At 43.0% G+C, this 20,179-nt stretch overlaps 2 protein-coding genes across 5 annotated transcripts; one reads left to right on the top strand and one right to left on the bottom strand.

The window, feature by feature from the left end:
• Positions 1-168: 168 nt before the first annotated feature.
• Positions 169-18,555, bottom strand: tacc1 (transforming, acidic coiled-coil containing protein 1). Of its 4 annotated transcripts, none has more exons than XM_049734518.1 (14): positions 18,424-18,555; positions 7,352-7,458; positions 4,372-5,749; positions 3,902-3,937; positions 3,628-3,691; positions 3,304-3,496; positions 3,035-3,093; positions 2,590-2,697; positions 2,431-2,507; positions 2,319-2,362; positions 2,016-2,179; positions 1,829-1,935; positions 1,557-1,677; positions 169-1,241 (listed from the first exon to the last, which is right to left on the bottom strand). In XM_049734518.1, exons 1-14 carry the CDS (start codon positions 18,549-18,551, stop codon positions 1,176-1,178), a joined length of 2,652 nt encoding a protein of 883 aa, XP_049590475.1. In that variant the 5' UTR covers positions 18,552-18,555; the 3' UTR covers positions 169-1,175. The 4 variants fall into 4 exon arrangements, with proteins under 4 accessions (XP_049590475.1, XP_049590478.1, XP_049590476.1 ...); XM_049734521.2 differs by lacking the exon at positions 18,424-18,555 and adding an exon at positions 16,073-16,691; XM_049734519.1 differs by lacking the exon at positions 18,424-18,555 and adding an exon at positions 8,298-8,803.
• On the top strand, positions 10,694-16,737 carry aggf1 (angiogenic factor with G patch and FHA domains 1). Its single transcript, XM_049734523.2, has 15 exons — positions 10,694-10,927; positions 11,070-11,261; positions 11,507-11,606; positions 11,691-11,896; positions 11,978-12,109; positions 12,284-12,475; positions 13,040-13,454; positions 13,679-13,781; positions 13,889-13,940; positions 14,019-14,120; positions 14,432-14,597; positions 14,681-14,760; positions 14,832-14,959; positions 15,042-15,141; positions 15,228-16,737. Exons 2-15 carry the CDS (start codon positions 11,076-11,078, stop codon positions 15,474-15,476), a joined length of 2,211 nt encoding a protein of 736 aa, XP_049590480.1. The 5' UTR covers positions 10,694-10,927; positions 11,070-11,075; the 3' UTR covers positions 15,477-16,737.
• Positions 18,556-20,179: the final 1,624 nt, after the last annotated feature.

Genomic DNA, 20,179 nt, shown 5'->3' with positions numbered 1-20,179 from the left:
AGTCAAGTCGCAACAGAATTGTAAAGGCTGTAATAGATTGAACACATCACCAACCTTTCACAGTTAAGTGACCAACTAACCTTTTAGTAACATTTCCAAATTCAAATGACAAACAAAAAGCCACTGGCGGATGTTGTTAGCTTAAAGTTAGAATCTGCTGGAGCAAAGTTGTGGAGTAAAACAGCAAACACTTTTTATTTAGGAATGCACAAAATATACCTTTGAGTATACAGGAGTACTAATTCCATATACAAATAACAAGGCTTTTCATCAAGTATAAAATGTACAATATTTTTATGTTCAAAAGTCCACTGCAACAGAATGTCATTTGTCATTATTTTTGGCAATAAATTGTGCTGAAAGGACTCTTCCATGGAGGAGCAGACCATCTATCCATCCTTCCATCACATCACTTTTTCTTCATCTTCCCTCGGGTTCAATCAGACCTGAGAATGCCGTCAATGCCGGAATGTGTTTGAACAGCAAATTCACATTGCGTGCAATCACATGGAAGTAGATGAACGTGCGAAACGTGCACTTTGGCCACAAGAGACGAATGACTGCATGAGGAGCTTACGGAAACACGTGTTTTTCTCTTTTTACAAAATAGACACAATAAAGGCACACCGTATTTGGAAAACATGATAGTGACAAAAAATGATGGTCGTGCTTGCAAACTTGTGAGCAAGAGGTTGCATGATTCAATTTTTCCATGGGCTCTTCTTCTAAATGATCCCACAAATGTTGGTGGAATAAAACTCATGATGTCATTACTTTGCAAAGCTGTACACTCTGAATCAACAAAACAGACAACATAAAAAAATAGTCACTACCTTATATATGAAGTCTCTACAAGCCCACTTCAGCTCAGGCACTGACTGACTGACATGACTGTATTTACAATTAGGCAATGAAAGGTCGTGACATCTTTCATTACATATTTGGATGACATCATGGTGATAAAACATGGTTTTCCCCACAATAGTCAATAACCTGGGAGTAAAACACCAATAAGCATCCATATTTTCAAATTATACACACTTTTGTGCTTGAGCACTGCTCGAGTTCAATATTTTTGTATGAGGTATGCAACCATGTACAATATTTACTCCAGATACTTGAAGTATATTGATATCCACGACAATGCTTTGTGTGCTCTCTTAGAAGCGAACCTCTTATTCCGTTCCCATTTTGGCAATCAGTTCATCACAGATCTTTGTGAGCTCCTCAATCTCCTGATTCTGTGTACACACACACAAAAAAAAGAATGTTACTCGCACTTTTTACCGGAATACTGTAGCGCTCGTTAAATGAAATGCTGCTCTCTTGTGGTACAAACGTATACTGTATCGTTTTTTGTAATTTCTCAAAGCCGTCATAACTCTGAGTACATATGCATAAATGAAAGGAAAATTGTCATGCATGAGAGGATGGAATTTTAACCTACCCTAATACTGAAGTTAACTCATAATTAAAGTAAATATTTGACCTCTAGGTCATAAAGATAAAGCATCACTGACATTGCAAGCTGTGCTTAACATTTTTTTGCGCCATACCTTCTGAAGGACAGCTCTCTCAAGCGAGTCCACCTTCATCTGTTCTTTCCTCAGGCTGGCGTTTAGTGCCACCCCCTCCGCGCTGGCCTTGGAACGCACCTGCGCTATCTCCTCATTGGCCCTGTCAGAACATGTACAAGAATGAAAAATTTGCACAGCCAAAACAAAAGATGATCTAACACACACACAAAGACTGAATTCATGCATCTGACTTTGTCGAGGTGAAATTGAATTTTTACAACCCCCAAAAATGTGTTAAACACAAATCTCACCATTCCAGTTTCTCTTCTGCGTGCACTTTGAGGGTTTGGTAACGCTGCTCCTCCTGCTTGATACGTGTCAGGTAGTCCTGTGCACATTTCTTCAGGACCTCCTCATTCTGGAGACAACAAGCAGCGGGTGCATGCTGACGCAAAGGTGCGCTACTCAATATATTGTGACATTCAAAGCTCTACTGACCTTCTTGAAGCCCTCTAAGACCCCTTTCATGTTTTCATAGCGCCTGAAGAGGTCTGCGAAGGAGCGCTCTACAGAACTGAGGTCGGCCAGGGCCTGGTCCCTCTCCATAGTCAGCTGTTGGACCGACTTACTGCAGGACAGCGTCTTCTGCTCCCGCTCATCCTCTATAACAAAGATGATGATGTTGACTATATCGATTGATTGACGACAACGGTGACATCACAGAGAGGTGAGGCACTACCTCTGGACCTGCCATGCTTGTGAAGGCAATACAAACACAACCGCTAGGTGGCAGTGACTCACCAATCATCTGGGCAACTGTCTTCTCATACTCTGCAACAATTTTCCTGTCAACACAAGAGTACAGCGTGAGCAGTGTAAGTCTTTTTAATTTGAGTGGATTTGTGCTTGGTACCTCATCTCTAAAACCTCAGCTCTGCTTTCCTCGTACTTTGTCTTCCACTCACTGGCCTCAATCTCTTTTGTGATTATCTGCGGCGAGCAACAAAGGGCATGAAGATGTATAATTATGATAATGCGTGGATTGATTCTGACTCCAATGAGAGTGACGTACCTCCTCTCTAATGAGGGTCAGCACTGCAGCCTTGTCAATCTCAGTCAGGGAAATTTTGTCTCGGGACGGGGCCGCTGCGTCACTGCTGCATGTTGTTAGTGTCTCACACTGTAAAACATTAAATATGAGCATGGCTATAACGCATCTTCATGGTTAGATGAGGCAGCGCTGTCAAGTGACTTCAGCAAGTTCACGTTCATATTCCGGTTCACTGTCCCAGGACTTTTTTTGTGATACATTTGCAATCTAATGGTACTTAAATTTGCATCGATTCGCATATTCAAATATTTTCAAAGCGTCTGCGTGCAAGCGTGTTTGTCTTAGACAGACACAGAAAGAGAGCAACCATTATAAAAAAAATGAGTGACGCATTTCACTGTGGTATTTCTAATGGCGATAAACATGAAGGGAAAATATATTTCAACGATGACTACGGTTCACTTACTTTGTCATCCTTCATAATACATGTGTCCTTCTCCTCTTCATGATCCACTGTCTCCTGAGCTATGAATGGGAACAAAGTAAAAACAATGGACTAAAACATTGATAAACTAATGTACAACATATATGTATATATTTAAAAATATAGCCTTGGTAACACTTTTGTATCAGTCTTCCTCATGTCTAAGTAAATTATGAGAAAAGGTATTGGCAGATAGTATTCCGTCATGCTGTGACATGTGGATGGAAGAAAAATAAATCCTGTAAAGTTACCATCTGATACAGGTGTTTCCTCAATTGTCTGTTTTTTGACAAATGTATCGATACATTCAGACTCTTCTTTCCGCTGGTGCTCATCTTGCATTGTTTGCCCCATAATGCCGGTGGATGCCAGCTTCTCCTCATCAGTGGCGTAGTGAACTGGTTGTGAAATCTCCGGTGAGCAAACGACCACCTCGTTCTCCTCCTGAGCACAGGATTGTTGCCATTACTATACCGTAACACAATATTCAGCTACACTGTATGGTGTGTTTAGTGGTTGAGCTAAATAATGGATATCGTTGAAAGAGCTGAGACCCTCTCAAATGATCAAATTACCTGCTTGCACACGTCCTCCGTTTGCGATTGGCTCTCGTCATGTTTCTCAACTTTACAGGGATTCCTGTGAGACAAAAACAGTGCAGGCAAACATGGTCAAGAAAGTTCTGATCTTCAAAAGTAGACCTCCTTGAGATACAAATTATACTTGTAAGCATTAGGTGCTTTCGAAATGGGGATTTAGTGGCTCCTTTTATGGTCGCTGACCAATCATGTTGATCATTTAAACTGTCCGCAAGCATGCTTAAAAGAAAGCAGCTACGATAGTACTTACAACAGAAAACAGAGAAACTTGGCTTGTTCAGATGTCCTGAGGCCGACAGAAGTAGATGAAAAGAGGAGATTTAGGGGTTGCGCAACCAGAGAGATACAGAAGGATGAAGGATGGTTATTTTCATGAGGGTAGAGGAAAAAAAACAAATGTGAATGAGCCAAAGTGTTTTTCTTAGCATGGTAAATAGAAGAGGCAAAACATGCTGCGTACAAAAAGCTCAAGGCGGCGTTTCCTAACAACAAAGACTTCCCACAGCCTAAATATAAACAAGTTGAGGAATCACACCAATGACCACTATGCAGCGCTAAGTGCTTGGCATGTGTCCAAAGTGTTATCTGCTATGCAACCTCACCGTGAGGTGATGTCAACAACAATTTAGCCTCAAAAAGGAAAGTAGGGCTAAACTTGAAAATGGAGGTTTGCTGAGATTCTCTTGAACTCTGCCACATTCATAGGTGAAGACCACTTACTCGGCTCTCCTCTCTTTGCTTTTCTTGGGAACTTGACGAATGCTCTTCTTTCCCACCGGTTGCTCTGTTTTCAGTTTGCTTTGGTCCTTGGTTTTCTTCTCAGACTGATTGGAACAACTGGACGAATCCTCGTTGCTCAAGGTGTTGGAGGGCTTGAAAGGGTCCACGGAATTGTCAAAATTGTTCGGGTCGAAAGTGAAAGAGCCTTTGGGGAGGACGGGAGAACTGCTTAAAGTGTTGCTGGTCCCAAATGGATTGAAGTTGGGGTCGTCCCACTGACTGGGGTCAAAGTTATACGATCCTTTACTTGGAATGGGAACGTCGTCCAGGTTGACAGGCACAGTGGTGTCTGAAATTTGGACATTTGTCTCTGGTGCGTTCTCAGAAGCCGATTCTGACACTGCAGGTTCCGGTGCCGGTTCGGAAGGAGTCTCTGCCACTTTGGGCCTCACTTGCTTCTTGGGTTTGGTTGTTTTTCTAGATCCCAATTTCTTGGGAGGTGGTTTGCTAACCGCCCCCTCGTCCGGCCCGAACTCCAGCCTCACAGGTTTTGCCTCTGATGTACATTCTTCTATCGGTGCTGCAGCACTGTTGTCTTCAATTAAAGAGCTGCCGAGTGGCTCAGGTCTGGGGAAAGTTATTGAACTGCATGGTGGTGGAGAGTTCTGGATTTTGGATCCGCCGCTAGTGAAAGGATTGAAACTGTCATCTATCTGGTCAGGGTCAAATTTGTAGGAGGCTTTGGGAACAGGGATTTCCTCTTCCTCGTTGGTTTGTGCATCCTCCTTCTGTGTCTGCTTTATTGACAGGGATGGAGGTGTCGATTTGCGTAGTTTAGTTTTTGAGCTGGATTCGGATTTTTTCGTGACATCACTGTGTGGTGGTTCTAACTCAACAAGAGGCTTCTCCGTTGAGTGTTCCAGAACAGGGCTTGGAACAGCTTCAGTGCTTTGGATTGAGTTTGCCACGGGAGCAGGAGCAAGATCCAGATATGGTTCATCAACCAAGGTGGGAGTTGTGTCTCGGGGTGGTTCTGGTGATGGAACTGTGCAGCTCACCACTTCAGGAACCAATGTCTCTTCTCGAGGGGGTTCTGGTGTTGGAAATTGGCAGGCTTCAGGAATCAATGTCTCTTCCAGTGGGGGTTCTGGTGGTGGTGCTGTGCCCGTTTCTGGAATTGATGTGACTGGGAATGAATCAGGAGCAGGTTCATAGTCCAGCGGTTTTGATCGGTTTTGTTGTGCTTCAAGATGCTTGCTGCTCATTCCCAGGGGGTCTTGCATGGGTACGGCTGGTTCATCCTGACCCATGTCCAAGAGTAAATTATTGTGGTACCCGATTGGAGCTGTAACCATCAGATGCTCCTCCTGATCTGCATCTGAAAAAGAATATTCAAAACATAGTTACGACTGCACATTTAGTTTCTCCAATCAGATCAGAGCTCAGATGCACAAGATATCTGATTGGTTCTCTGAAAACAAGTCACTAGGCTGCCGACTGTTCCATTTGCAGCTGTTGCTATGGTGATGTCTTGCTATGAGATGAGGGCTGTGACATTTAAATCAACTGCACTGGATGATAATAAATAAAAACACCAGAGATAGCTTGCACAGAACAACAGCGAGCGAGCGAGCGAGTGCTTTGATGACACCAAAGACAGCACATCAACATATTTGAGTATGCCTGTCATGGTGGCCATGGGTAATATTATGTTGCTAGGAGACAACAGCCTGCCCGGGTTTCTTCTACTTCTCTTCACCAGCTTGCCAGAATCATTTTTGCATTCCTAATCGAAATCCATGTCACGATCAATCAAAGCCACACCGACGGACACATTGCAGTGATTTCCAATCGATGACTTAGCAAAAACAACAACAGCAGTCTTTCTGTAAATAAATATAAAAGTAATATTTTGTCTGTAAGGTTGATTTAGTAATCATACACTTATTATTGTGGGGTACAATATTAAAAACAATTATGCCTGTGATTCCATTTAATTCTAAAACATTGCTGACTACAACCACATTGATTATTTTTTGTTTTTATTTTAATGACTAATTATTCATTTAATTCCCAATTTATTAACCCATTAACTGACCCTGTCAAAAACGTTTTTGATTGTTAGTGTTATACTGTACAAAAAAAAATGAATAAACATTTTTTGGGACCTATTAGGATGCCGTAATGGTAATTTTAGATGGCCACAGGCAAATACGGTCCCTGACATGGCAAAGACGTCTTAGAAATGCTTTAGTTCCTGTCTACTCAATATAAATACACACAAACACGTGTGATGTATGAGGTTGTTGAATCATTAGGAAATTCTCTCCTGTCATTGTCTCTCCTCACTTTGCAATGTAGTCTATGAAGAAATTCTGGTTGACTGGATTCCTCTTTAAAAACAGTCTCAGGCGTGCACTGAACATAAAAAAATCAAAAGGCAAACAAGTGTGACGGAAGCCCCCAATCCTCATCCCCTCCTCCCGACCCCTGTCAGCGAGCAGCACAAAACAGGGTGAACTAAAGCTTTTGTTGAACCTGTTAAATTCCAGAGCAAAGGCGATTCCCACACTCTGTCACAGACGCTGCCTCTTGGCAATTCGTGTTAAAAAGTGACAACAGGTCTGCCAGCCTTACCTAAACACTGTTGAAATAAAAATAGGTACTAAAAACAACTACAGCACAGGGTAATTTTGTAGTCAAAATAAAGGCAGGTGAAAGGTAAATCCTTAATGGGAGCTGGAATGTGGTAGGCAGGTACATTCCTGACCCAGCCCGCCTGCACGTGGATCCAATTACATCAAACTTGATCCACCATGTAGTATGTGCACGGCGGTGGAGCTGATTCAAGTCCATGTGTTTGAAAAATAATGATGATATTCTATGATGTCCAACATTTCCAGTAACATACTGCCAACACGCAAATGACTCATGAAGAGCACTTTTTTGCTTCGCCTGCCAGCGTGTTGCGTTCCCTCACCTGTTTTGTTGACAGCGTTGCCACTCTCCAGCTCTCCTGGGATGACTGGTGGGCCGCGGACAGGAGTCGCCGCCTCGGGTGTGTCGAAATGACCGTCTGAGTCAGAACTGATGTAGCCAGAATGGGAAACAAACTGCTGTTAGAATCAATCCATTCAAGACTGAAAGTTCATTCTGTACTAATCCATGTCTATGTCAAATTTGCTCTTTCATTTATTCCGATGTCACAACAATGTCGCCATTTATCAAACTTGCCCCTGATGAAGGGCTTTTGGCCAATTACAACACTTGGTATCATTTTCACCATACAAAATTATTTATGTTGCCAAGTTGTACAATATTCAATGATACAAAAGCAGTACCACATCAGGATCTAAACATTGCACCCTAGAAAGTTAGTGTTTGTGAGACTGTGATATGAATTGCAGAAATGTACTTGACTTTATGGTGACAGGAAGTAAATGCAGCACAGACAGAAAGAGGAAATTGTCTGACCTGCTCTCTTCCTGTCACACCGCGTTCAACACTTTGCTTTCATTTCCAAAACATGAACCTTTTCCTAAAGGCTAGCCAGATTTGATATGATCACCACCACATTGTGGATGTTGAAAAAAAAAAATAATAATCGGACAAAATCAGTGCCACAACGCCCAAAGCGTGCGTCGTGTTTTTGTGAAGGATTCATACCTCTGTCTACACTGCTCACTTCTGTCGCACAAACGACTACAGAGAAAACATTGTGTTCAAACCACAGCCATGCCAGAAATGTATCAACGATAATCAAACAAACGTGTTCTCTCCCTCAACAAACGTGAGAATGCTCTTCACTGTTTGTTGTTGAGGAATTCTTATCTAAATTTCCCTGACAGCACCCACACAAACACACGTGTGTACACACGTGTCAATACACATCCCTCACTGCCACAAGTGTCCAAAAGAACACTTGCCTGCAGCCTTGAGATCTCTCTTCGTCATCATCCTCCTCCTTGTCCTCGCTTCCCTCCTCTGCTCCTCGCACCGCCGTCCACGTCCACTTGGCCCATGACACGGGTGACAACCAAGACGACATCTCCTTTCCCCTGTGGCACTCTCGACTCAATGCTGGGTGGCGATTCGCTCACTTGGCACTAATCCCTTTTGCCTTTTAAATTTCCATCTGCCTTCTCATCGCCCTAGAAAGACTGTTTCCTCAGCATGGTCCCCACTGGTGGAAGGAACCATTTCTACTAAAGCGTTTCACCTCCACTCCCTGAATGTGCCTGTGCTTCTCTGATCAGCTGGTTCTCTTACTGCTCACTCCTGCTAACCCCCTCCAAGCTTGCACAGCAGGCTGCTCCATTGAATCTAAACCCGGGCGGGGGAGGCAGCAAGCTTTCAGTGCACAAGTCCATGTAGGTGTTCTTTACTGAGCTCCATGTGTTGCCCTGTGGTTGGAGAATGGTACAACCCTTCAGTTAGCCGTTTCTCTCTGAAGCAGAAGGAGGAGGGAGTCTGGAAACAAACAGTGAGGGTTGAGAAGAAGAAGGAGGAGCTTTGAAGCAGGGGTTCCTCGCTCAGTTTAGGAATGTGGGGTTGCACCTAAAAACAGTTTTTGCAACCCCCAAGTGGTTTAACACTTGACTGGCTTTGCTGTCAGGAGACAGACTGGAGCAACCAGTTTAGCATCACCTCAATAAATGCAGTGGATCAGCTCTTGCATATGAGTTCACCCACCCAAATCAACGTACTATGTTCCTCTGGGAGTTCTTCGGGAGTATAGGGTATCAAAGGCTGTACATTCTCTGATGCACGTCAATTGTGGCCGCCGATGGACTGGCTGTTCGGGAATCTCCTGAAATTCCTGATGGCCACTACGTCTGTGATTGTCACAACATGTTGAACTGCAGTGTTTTAAAGCTTTGTTATAACAATACAAGTGGATCATCTGAGTAGATCACACATGTACTAGGTAAGGTTTTAAATAGTCAGGAAAGATTTAGCCACGTATGGCAGCTGCGCACAAGTTTCCATCACTAAGCAAGAGGTACACGTGGCTCATTTAGAAGTTCCACTTTGGAGCACAGAGGGTGGAGTTTGTCTTTATTTACTGTCTGGGTATGCAGAGGCTTCAAGGCGATTGTCTAGAGCTTGTTATTGCTGGCTTGTAACAAATAAACACTTGAATTAGAAAGTTAGGATCAATTTGTGACTTCATTTTTAGGCCATTTCCTCATTGGTGACTGGCGTAGTCATAACAGAGGAGTTTGCTTCCTTAGCGGTGTTTGTCTTGTCTAAAAATGGCATTGGTAAACATGAGGAGGTAGCATAAGGAAACTGCGTGTGCCTCCTGATAAAAGACCTTAAAAGCTGTGTTACCAGTGCTGCTGCAACCAGCTGAGATCTGCCAAGAAATCTGGAGCTTGCACAATGATCTGTACATAGCTCAAAAAAGTCTCAGATTTCAACTTCTGATGCTGTGGGAGGAACCCGTATGTTTTTGTTTTGTTTTTTGGAGGAAATAGTCTCCAAAGCCAACCAATTTGACTTTCTTTCCATTGCAATTTTTTCCCCAGTTGAAACAACCTGAACTGTGCTTGAAGCAGAACAAAAACAAAAGGCATATTCATGATAAGGCGTACAATGCAGATGTATTGTTGTCATAATGATTGACTTCACACTAAATCCACATCCAATATGCACAAAGCATCGTTATAGTCCTATATTATTCCACACATTAGTGGAGCTATATCAATGTTTTAAGTGAAATAAATAAATATAAATAAAGCAGACACACACAAACAGTCTGATCTCGGGAAATACACTGGCAGTGAGCCAACTTATGTAAGATAATTTTAGGGGGGAAAATAGAGCTGCTACTGAGCAAGTGGAAAGAATTGGTTAATATTCAAGGTATGTGTGTGGAACAAATGAGGTTGTATCGCACCAGAAAGTTAAAAAAAATACAGAATTATTAATAAAATGACAGTAACAGCTCCTTTTAGCAAGCTACGTACAGAATGGAAACTAATGAAAATTATATTTTATCAGGGATTCAAAAAGTAGGTGCAGCACAGTGTCCTCTAGTGGTAAGACAATAACATCGCCACAAATAGCTCACAAAAATCTCCAACATTTACTGTTATCGTCCTAAATATATAGAAAGCGTCATGTGTTTGTAGTTTATAACCCAATAGAAGTTTGAAACGCAATAAACTTGAGATGCTTTTCAAGATTTAACGATTACGTAACTAACACGTACAGTAAACTGAAGCGTAATAATGACTTTGCTCGACAGATGGCGGTAAAGCCCTTGTAGCATGCAGTTTAGCCGGGAAACGGATGTCCGTCAACCGCGAAAAACAATAGTTTCCGGTGTGGGTGGTTTGTTTTCTGGTAGTTAATGGCGGTCGCGTACAGCGTTGTCTGTCCACATCTTCACGGTTTTCATTGTAACTGTCTAATTGTAATCAAACATGTACTCGGGTGTGTTGAGTTTGCGGGCTAGTTACACGATATTTATGTTCAACTTTCAGGTTGGCTCACGTGCCGTGGGGTTTGGAAAGACACGGTTTAAAGCGAGGCGAAAACGACGCAAACGGTGAGACAGCACTTATGCAAACACTGTATGTTGTCCGCGTCATTAATACGTGCTACCTACTGGCTTATTACATCCACTACTCCTACGTTCTTTATTTTCGTTGTCCACGTGCACGGTGCAAATGTAATCCTTTCCGTTCTAGAGGACCATGGAGGACGAAGAAGGAGAGAAAGACAGCGGGTGTGAAGTAGCCGAGCTGCGTCTTCAGGTGGAGTCGTTGAAAGAGGAGCTGAAGGAGTGCAAAGCCGAACTGGCCAAGTTGCAGAAGCAACTGAGCCATTCCGAGAGACTGCAGAGGAGCACAGATGGCTACAACGAGGATTTGAGGAAACAGGTTCGAATTTGCAAGCTCATGACATTCAGTTCAGAAGCTGACAAAAATCCGTTTTGGTTGTCACTAGCAGAGATACTACACATACCCAATTGTTTGTTTTTGTGAATATAGAACTTCCAGTACATGTTTATAATTCTATACGGTTTATAAGTTTGAACACACCTCATATGAGTCCAAACTTGTTACCACGTTCTTATCTTTATCACAAACATGCACAATTGATATTTGCAATGATCCAATTGCAGGTGGATCAACTAAGTGCAGAGATTCATGAGTGGAAGAAAAAAAATAAAGAGAAAGTTCATGTTGAAACTCAGACCGAAGAATATGTTTGGACTGAAACAGGTATCGTTATATCTTTATACTTCGTAATTGGCTGATCCCCAAGGGTTAATAAATTGTCTCAATTGGTGTTCTTTTTCTTTCCAGACTATTATAACTACTACTACGGTGACTACACTCAGAACAGCGTGGCTGCGGACTCCCAGGAAAGTCTGGAGACCACTCAAGCGGTGGCTGCGACTGGTGGAGGTGACGCGACAGAGGTTGCAACAGTGGAGCCGGCAGACACTACAGCAGATACAACTGCGGCTGTGTCTGCTCAACCCGATAGCAGTGTGGGAGTCACAACAGAGGTGTGTGCATGTGCCTCAAGAATGCTCATTTAATATTACTCAAACAGATTTTCCTAGAAAACAATCCCATGTTTCTCTTAGGAGGGTGATGCAGCATCCATTGCCGACATGCTAAGAGCTACCGCTGAGGAGGCCATGACACAGACCGGCTTTGTCTTCGACGAGACAACTGGCATGTACTATGACCACAGCACTGGCTTCTATTATGACTCGGTTCGTAAAATTTTCTATGCTTGAATTTACAATGCATGGGTTCAATTGACTCAATTACGATTTTACCCACTGGTGACATAGTTGGAACTGAAGGCAGTGGAAAATCCATTCTCTGTCACTAACACGTTACATCTTTGGTTCGACTCATTTGGCTATGCATGATTCTCGCTTCAGGTCAGCCAGCTCTCCTACGATTCCAGCACGGGCTTTTACTACTATTACGACGCAGAAAGTGGACGGTACCAGTTTCATTCCAAAGTTGACGTTTCTGCTGCGCAGACTGGTGACCAAGATGATTGTATGAATGAAAAGAAAGGCAAATGGTTCAAGAGAGGTGGGAAGAAAAATACACTGTACAGTGATAAGGTGAGTGAGCGATCTAATGTCTGGGCACAATAAATACGAGTTGACTGCTGGCTTTCGAGTGACCATCGCAAACGGACCATTTACATTCTTAGGATTGCCTTTCGGTCTCAGTCTTTAAATCATGCCGTCTTCCCTGTGTGTCAAAACGCGAGGCTAGCTGACTAAAAGACTATTCCTCCGACCCAGGTACACGAGCTGACTAACTCGTTGGCTAATATGAAGATTTTCTCAAACTGGAACACTGCTTGCCACAGAGGTACATAATTTCAATGACCAACACGAGCATCAAAGTTATAGTAATGCATTTCTTGTCACACCACCTGAAAATGCATTTATAAAAGAGGATGTGGCGATTTGTTAGCTCGTTAATTAATTTGCAGGGTCTTCCAAATATAGTGGCGTCATATTAACACGCGATTGCTGAGATTCCTGGCAAGAATGTAAAAAGATTGATATCACATTAGGTTTAAAATCTGGTTTCAAAGGCGAGGATCTCCAAAAGCCAGCAGTCTTCCTATCAGTGAATCTCATTGGACAATCTAATTGCTAAATATATTATGGCAGGAGTATGCATATGATGAGTTCAAGTCGGATGAAGAAGAGCATCAATCAAGGCGGGAGTCCCGAAAATCAAGAAGACGATCTCGTAGTCCCGAGCCGCGCGAGAGAGACTCCAAACGGCGGGGAGAGAGGGACAAGTCCTCCTCCTCCAAGAGAAAGAAGCATAAAAGTGGTTCAAGCCACGATGAGAAGAAAAGATCAAAAAAGAAAAAGAAGCGATCCAAGTCGTCGTCGCGCAAGAAGGACCGAAGATCCCCAACTCGGAGCACCGACTTGGCGGGGAACAGCGAGGCTGAGGAAGGGGAGCTCACTGAGTCGGAGAAGGAGCAATGGGAGTCTCCGCCTTCTGCATCGCTTTCTCGGAGTTCACCTTGCAACCACAGCCCGGAGTCCGAGATGGAGACTCAGTGTCGGGCAGGTGAGCTAGCGACGAGCTACTTCGGCACTTGCGGCAGGCCCCTTTAAGTCCACTGACAGGAACCAGGAAGACCTCATAAGTGAGGTCAGGTTACTTGGACCCACACTGCCCGGATGAGTTTAGTGGTGTTGTTGATGTGCCACTTCAGTAGGTGATTTAAAAAAAAAAAAAAAAAAAACCTTCTAAACGCTCATGCATCACTTTCTTTCTTTTTGTTTTCTCAGAGCTGTGGCCACCCTGCGTGAGAGTCACCGTGGTCCGATCTCCGGTGCTGCAGGTTGGAACGTTGTTTATCATCACAGCTGACTCTGCGTCCACCATTGGCAGGTGTGTTCTGTCTCATTAACAAGAGGGAAACAATCACTTAGACTTAAAGCAAAATCCAAGGAGATGCGCGCCTTGCTAAAAAAATATAAATTTTCTGTCTGTTGCAGAGAGAAAGACATGGATCATGCAATTCAGATACCAGAAATGGGGGTCAGCAAGGTATGGTTCAGCCTTTTGAATGACAGCAGAATTTACAAAGATGAAATGGATGATTGACAATTGTTTGATTGCTCCTAGTTGCATGCTGAGGTGTATTTTGACCAGCAGCTGCAGAGCTACATGATCGTGGACCAGGGAAGTCAGAACGGAACGGTTATCAACGGCAACAGAATCTTACAGGTGCAGATCTGCGATTTATAGCCATCATTTTTTATGGGGCTTTAAAGATAACACGACAGGGACTAAGCCCTGCAGCAAATAACGAAAAGAGACGCCCGTACGCAAAGGTTGGCAACTACCTTTAGATGCCACAAGGTGGCAGTAGAGCAGTTTGTCTACTAAACAAAGCTGTCGCCTGACTAAATGAAGCTCCTCCCTTCAGTTTGCTGTAGTTTTTGGGTATCAAGACACCATGAGATGGTGCTTAACAGCGAATGAATGAATTTCTCAGCAAATAAAAGACACCACCACTTGTTCACTGCCATCCACAGCCCAAAATCAAGGGTGAACCACACCCACTGACTCACGGCGACGAGGTGAAGATGGGAGACACGGTGTTGTCCTTCCACATCCACGCAGGGACCGATACGTGTGATGGCTGTGAGCCTGGGCAGGTGATGGCTCACCTCAGCAAGCACAAAAAAGAGGAGACGTTAGGTGAGCTTTTTTCCTATCTGGAGAAACTTATTTTCTCTTTCAAATCATATCCATTTTGTTTGAATCGCTGTATTTCCCCATAGGGCCAACTCTAACCAAAGAGGATAAAGAAGTGCTGAGACAGAAAGAGCTCAAATCCATGAAGGCCAAATATGGCCTCCAGGTAAAATGGCGCTACATCTATTTGACCATTCTCATTTTGTACACCATTTCAACTACTTTTGCCGTCAACAGAGTAATGAGTTCGAAGATTGCAAAGCCCTGAGAAATCCAAAGTATAAGGACAGAGCTGAGTCTCGACGCCAGACTGTGGGCAGCGAGGGTCTTTTCCAACAGGATGACGCCCCTGCTTCTGTTCATGTGTAAGTTTCCATTCACAAACTGCAACTTGTGGGAAAGCCAAATGTGGCTCCATGACTCATTTTGAATGTTGTGCTCTCAAAGGGAGATCAGCGAGGTCAATAAAGGAAGGAAGATGTTGGAAAAGATGGGCTGGAAGAAAGGAGAAGGGCTGGGTAAAGAGGGAACTGGAATGAAAGATCCGGTAAGAGATTGGCTCACATTTCTGTTTGATTTGGATACCCAAAGATTTGTTTATTGATATTCTGCTACTGCTACTTCTCCCTTCAGATTCAGCTTAAAATCCGAAAGTCCCAATCAGGACTGGGAGCGTGCACTGCCGTGTCTGTGGACGACGCCTCTCTGACCAGAACCAAATCCCAGAAGAACTGGGAGAAGGCTCGCGAGAGATTTGCTGACTCGTACCAGGCAGATGCTCCGTCGTCCAAAACACAGTGCGCCTCCCCCAAAGCTTGGGTCAAAGCGGAGCCTGAAGCTGCCGGCCCTCACGCCGATGGTCATCCAGAGACCCAAAGTTAATCACAGCAGACGGATTTGGAAGACACACATCTTTGAAATACTGCTTTGTGAAAGAGAAGAACTCAGTGTGAGGGTCCAACTAGCTGCAGTGCAGAACTTCCACTTAGCGCACGAAGCAAATATTGACACACTGAGGTTGTGAGGTCATACTGGAACGAGAGGAGATAACCGGAGACACGCTCAGATGTTGCACAGCCAACACTTGGGAGACAAGTTCTACGGAAGGAACATGAACACATGACAGTGATAATGTACTGTGTATTATTAGAAGTAATATGATGAAACGTTTTGCTTTTATTGTTGGGTTACTTGCACACACATAGCGGTCAGCTGGTGTGCTTCATGTCTGTGTTTGTTTGAAGTCTTGCTGAGGGTGTGCGAATGGTTGCATGTGCTCATTCAAACTGCTCGGTCACACACACACACACTAAGGTAGTACTGATCAATATCAGGACAGCCACAAGTAATGTGACTTAAGTCTGTAAAGTGGAAGAATTGCAGTCTCATTTAAATAAATGAAGTGGTAATGCAAAGTAAGACCATTCGAATGAGGTTCAGCATATGAAACAAGCGTCAAGATGACCGAAAAGACTCACATGACGCTGTTAGTGAGAGTCTTGCCGCTGGGACCCGCCGTGCTCTTCTGACTTATCGTGCCTCCCATTTTGATCTCGCTTTCGTCCAACCAACATGGACGTAAGCTCCGGTTTTCCTGACTTGAGACTGACGTGCGCTTCTATGCTGCTCAGAACTCTCTGACACTTGACAGGTGACTTGCTACCTCCCTCAAACAATCGCCTTCCCGAGTCTCCTCCCTTATCTCAGTCGTATGTGCGACAAACATATTACTGTTAAACATGGGAGGGACCATGGCCACACATGCCTGACAGCCTTAACGTGACTCACTATTTTTTTTTTTCTTGTTTGGTGATGGCTGCCTGTGTCTTGGGTTGGATCTGGATTGACCAGTTTCAGACATTTCCGGAACAATAAGTGTCTGTTGTACAGCCTCTTTACAGTGAATTATGTTGTAAGATGATTCCTTTGGGACGGCATCAGCTGATAGAACTGGTTGAATAACCATCTTTTGTTGCCGGAGATGGTTTATCCCAGTCCCGGAAGCTATCGCTGTGCAGTTTGACTAACAATGTCAATAGGGTTCATTTGACACCTCTAAGTAATAATGTCTGACTTCCTGAGGCAATTTTGCATGTCTGCTGGAGCGCAAACTATTTTATAATTAAAAATCAGTATGCGCTTATGTCTTGCACAGGTTTTTACAACTCCAAAATATCTCTAATGTCTTAATTCTTAGCTTTGAGGAATAACGCAGCTCAAAGGTCATGTAGAAAAAGCAGGGTCATCCCCTCTCATACCACACATAGCGTCACATACACACACCCAAGCAGACAAGGGGCAGTGTTGTTGTGTGGGACAAAGTAGATGAGCGTCTCCAGATAACAGAGTATGCTGTCATCACGTTATATTCCACTGATAAGTCCAGTGCCACTGCTGAAAGACAGATTTTTGTTTTTAAATCAAAACACTTAAAAAAAAAATATTTTCCATATCTGTTCTATGACCACCATGTATGTGTTACAATATGGGAGAGTGCCATCAACAAAACATGACAGCACAGTCAGCAGCAGACTCACAACACGGGTCATGTGGGTACTGACATCCACCAATAGATGACAAAAGGCTACAAATAGAAGAGGGCGGGGTGAAGTTTCTGCTGTCACTGCAGAACTGAATCCTGAAATTTCAAACTATTCTTTCGAAATCGTCTCTGAGTGACCCTAAACAGGTCACTAGTCAATATAGGGCAATAATTCTTGTCTTTTCCTTTTTTTAATTTTTTTTTTTTTTAAATTAACTCAGTCAAAAATGTATTACGCAGGACTATGTTGGCCCTCAGCCACAAAAAAAATTAGACCTTCGTAGTAATAGGACAGTATAAGACTCAATGCAAGCGCAACCAAACATTGCCATCCAGTGGTGAATGGTGATATTGCAGTTTTAAAATATAAAGTACAACCCTGAGACAGAGCGCAAGAAAGAGGGAGAAAAACAGAGAAAAGGGAGAGATTGTGGCTGTCAATTGGCCATCCAGTCTAGAGTCTGAAGTCTACAGAGAATTCAGCACTTGAGCATTTGATTGAGGTGGACAGGAAGTGGAAGGGAGGGCGTCGAGGTTTAAAGCTTCGGAGGTCACATGTTTTCATACTTTTTTTGCGACGCTGAGAGGAAACGTTTCTCATTCCAGCTACATTCCAGCGATCACTTGTTTATTCCTAATAAAGCCCAATGGAAGTTTTTATTCATAGAACTTTGATTGGTGCAATTAAGTGTTAAACAGCAAACCATTGTACATGAGTGTAAAAATCTTTTTGCACTTATGTTATACATATTCTAAATCCATTCTAGTATGTATGGCTACTGTAGAAAACTTGGCTTTAGTTGCTATGAGTAAGCGAGTGTGTCTGAGCTTCAGGGTGTGTCTCCCTAGCTGTGACCTCATCTTCCCAGAAAAGACTCCAGAAACCTCAGCAGCACACTCGCCCACATGATGCAGTTACAGTTTGCCTGTTCATTCAACAAAAGCATCTGGATGTGTGTATGCGCCAGAGGAGCATCTTGTTTATACAGCCCAACTAGAACTTGCTCAAGTTCTACTGCACTTTTGTCCTGCAGTTACCTGTCAGTGTCCAGTCAGCTAATAAACACGTGCATACACACCATAATCTGGGTCAACTAGTCAAGGGAATTATAGCTTCATGAAAAGAAGCTTTGTGTGAAAACAAAATAGAACAGCTCCCACACGCTCGAAAAAGCATTACCAACAGTCCATGCAGTGGATGGTGTTGATGCCCAAAAGTCATCACATCAGAACCTGAAGGCATCACATCTAGGTTGTGTAGCCAAATCAAGTGCCAATAGCTCCTACCTTGGCTTGTCAGAGGACATCCGTCGAGAGCTCGTCTCGTCCTGGAGGGAGGAGAAAAAGTCCTCGGCGTGAGCTTCCGTCAAAGTTGCGCTCCGTGTGCTTGTGTGTGGTGGTGGAGCTCGGTCCATGTGGCTGCAAGGGAAATAGGAAATGAAGCTTCTAGGCAACAAGCCACGGACAGAGTGGCCTTTAAAGAAACAGCAGTCACGCTCCTAACAGATATATAATAATAATAATAATAATAATAATAATAATAATAATAATAATAATAATAATAAAACAGCACACACTTCTAAACTGCAGGTGAATTCCGTGGTTTAACTGAATTACATTAACATATAATGCACAGACCATTGCATATGGAGCAGTCACTGTCGCATCAACATCTAGTTGTTAACAAACTCGAACAGATGCAGCTTACTTGTTGGTCGAGCAGAAGCACCTGTAGCTAGAACAGGTTCCCCCGAAACATACGGTATTGTGAATCTAACGAAATAAAATTTGTTTGACACGGTTACAACGGCATATTTGAGCTCGTATTGTTAAACACCATGCAATGGTGCTCCGCTGAAGTTAAAAAATAATAATCTGGTGGGTGTCTCCCTCTGGTGGTTATATCTCAGAATGCAGATTTAGCAGAACTCCGTGCAACTCTACTTTGAATGAGAGGGAAAAAAACCTCTCTGAACCCCAAATCTCAGAATTGTGAGGCAGATATGCTCACCACTATTGCACTGAACGGATTCGTGAGTGAGTGAGTGAGTGAGTGAGTGAGTGAGTGAGTGAGTGATTTGCATTTTCAGTTCATCGCGAGAACGGATCAGTGAGGCAACGAATCCTGACTTTCTCGTTCGCGAACGAGTTAATGGGTGTACTGCCTTCCCGTGCATCAACGGATCAGTCAGTGAACGTGTTGCGTCTCCCTCCTGGCGTGAACTATGGAAGCCAGAATGTCGATTTACGATTTGCCAAGGAAAGAAAGAACCACTCACTGAAACACCACTTCTTTTATGCACGTTTTCTCCAAGCTAACGGCTAACTTTATTGCAGGAAGGTATGCGCCGTTATGCAACAACGGGGAGATTGTGCTTCTCTTGGGGTAATCTTGATTTTATAACACTTATAGTAGTTTTTAAATAACGTGTATGCATATATACGCCAAAATATTGTTGTCCAATATATCTACTGCAATTTCACATTGGATTGCTGGTTTGAAATTTACTTTTTATTTATTTATTTATTTATTTATTTATTTATTTATTTATTTATTTATTTATTTAAAATAAACATATATGTTAAAACTTGTCTGGTGTTTTATTCCTTGTTTTTAAATTCGCCAATTAAAACATAAAAATCCGACATTTGGTTAACTGCTTTATATGACAATATGTGTTTTACGTTGTTATATGAGTTGGTGTCACCCCAAAATAACAAACGTCGGCATTACGGATTTTTTTTTTTAAACCTTTTATTCAAACACAAACACATTCGGTATAATTAACACCATCCAACAAATACAAAATTCAAGTCGGCTGGCATAGTACGCTAGTACAAAACAGTGCAGACAGCAAACAGCTTCCATGTCGAGGTGTCCGACTGGTTAGTGGCATGGGCTTCCACTCAGTAGATACCTGGTTCAATTCCAGGTGTGAGCATATATCCAAATAAGATTTTAGAAAAAAAAACTTCGCTTTGTATGCGTACGCAAACAAGTGCAAGTATTTAGTATGTGTAAATAAAAGTTGGCGTGAAGCTT

Source organism: Syngnathus scovelli, chromosome 11, assembly GCF_024217435.2.
Source record: "Syngnathus scovelli strain Florida chromosome 11, RoL_Ssco_1.2, whole genome shotgun sequence".
Classification (NCBI taxonomy): Eukaryota; Metazoa; Chordata; class Actinopteri; order Syngnathiformes; family Syngnathidae; genus Syngnathus; species Syngnathus scovelli.
The sequence above is the reverse complement of the archived record's forward strand: the minus strand, read 5'-3'. Positions and strand labels throughout refer to the sequence as shown.

Bases quoted from the DNA above. Each gene is read 5' to 3' on its own strand.
- aggf1 (XM_049734523.2), top strand. From the start codon at position 11,076: ATGGAGGACGAAGAAGGAGAGAAAGACAGCGGGTGTGAAGTAGCCGAG. The intron at 12,476-13,039 runs GTGAGTGAGCGA...ATATTATGGCAG, and splicing joins ATACACTGTACAGTGATAAG to GAGTATGCATATGATGAGTT. The intron at 13,782-13,888 runs GTGTGTTCTGTC...TGTCTGTTGCAG, and splicing joins TCTGCGTCCACCATTGGCAG to AGAGAAAGACATGGATCATG.
- tacc1 (XM_049734518.1), bottom strand. From the start codon at position 18,551: ATGGACCGAGCTCCACCACCACACACAAGCACACGGAGCGCAACTTTG. The intron at 2,698-3,034 runs GTAAGTGAACCG...AATGTTTTACAG, and splicing joins GTATTATGAAGGATGACAAA to TGTGAGACACTAACAACATG. The intron at 1,936-2,015 runs GTCAGTAGAGCT...TGTTGTCTCCAG, and splicing joins TCTTAGAGGGCTTCAAGAAG to AATGAGGAGGTCCTGAAGAA.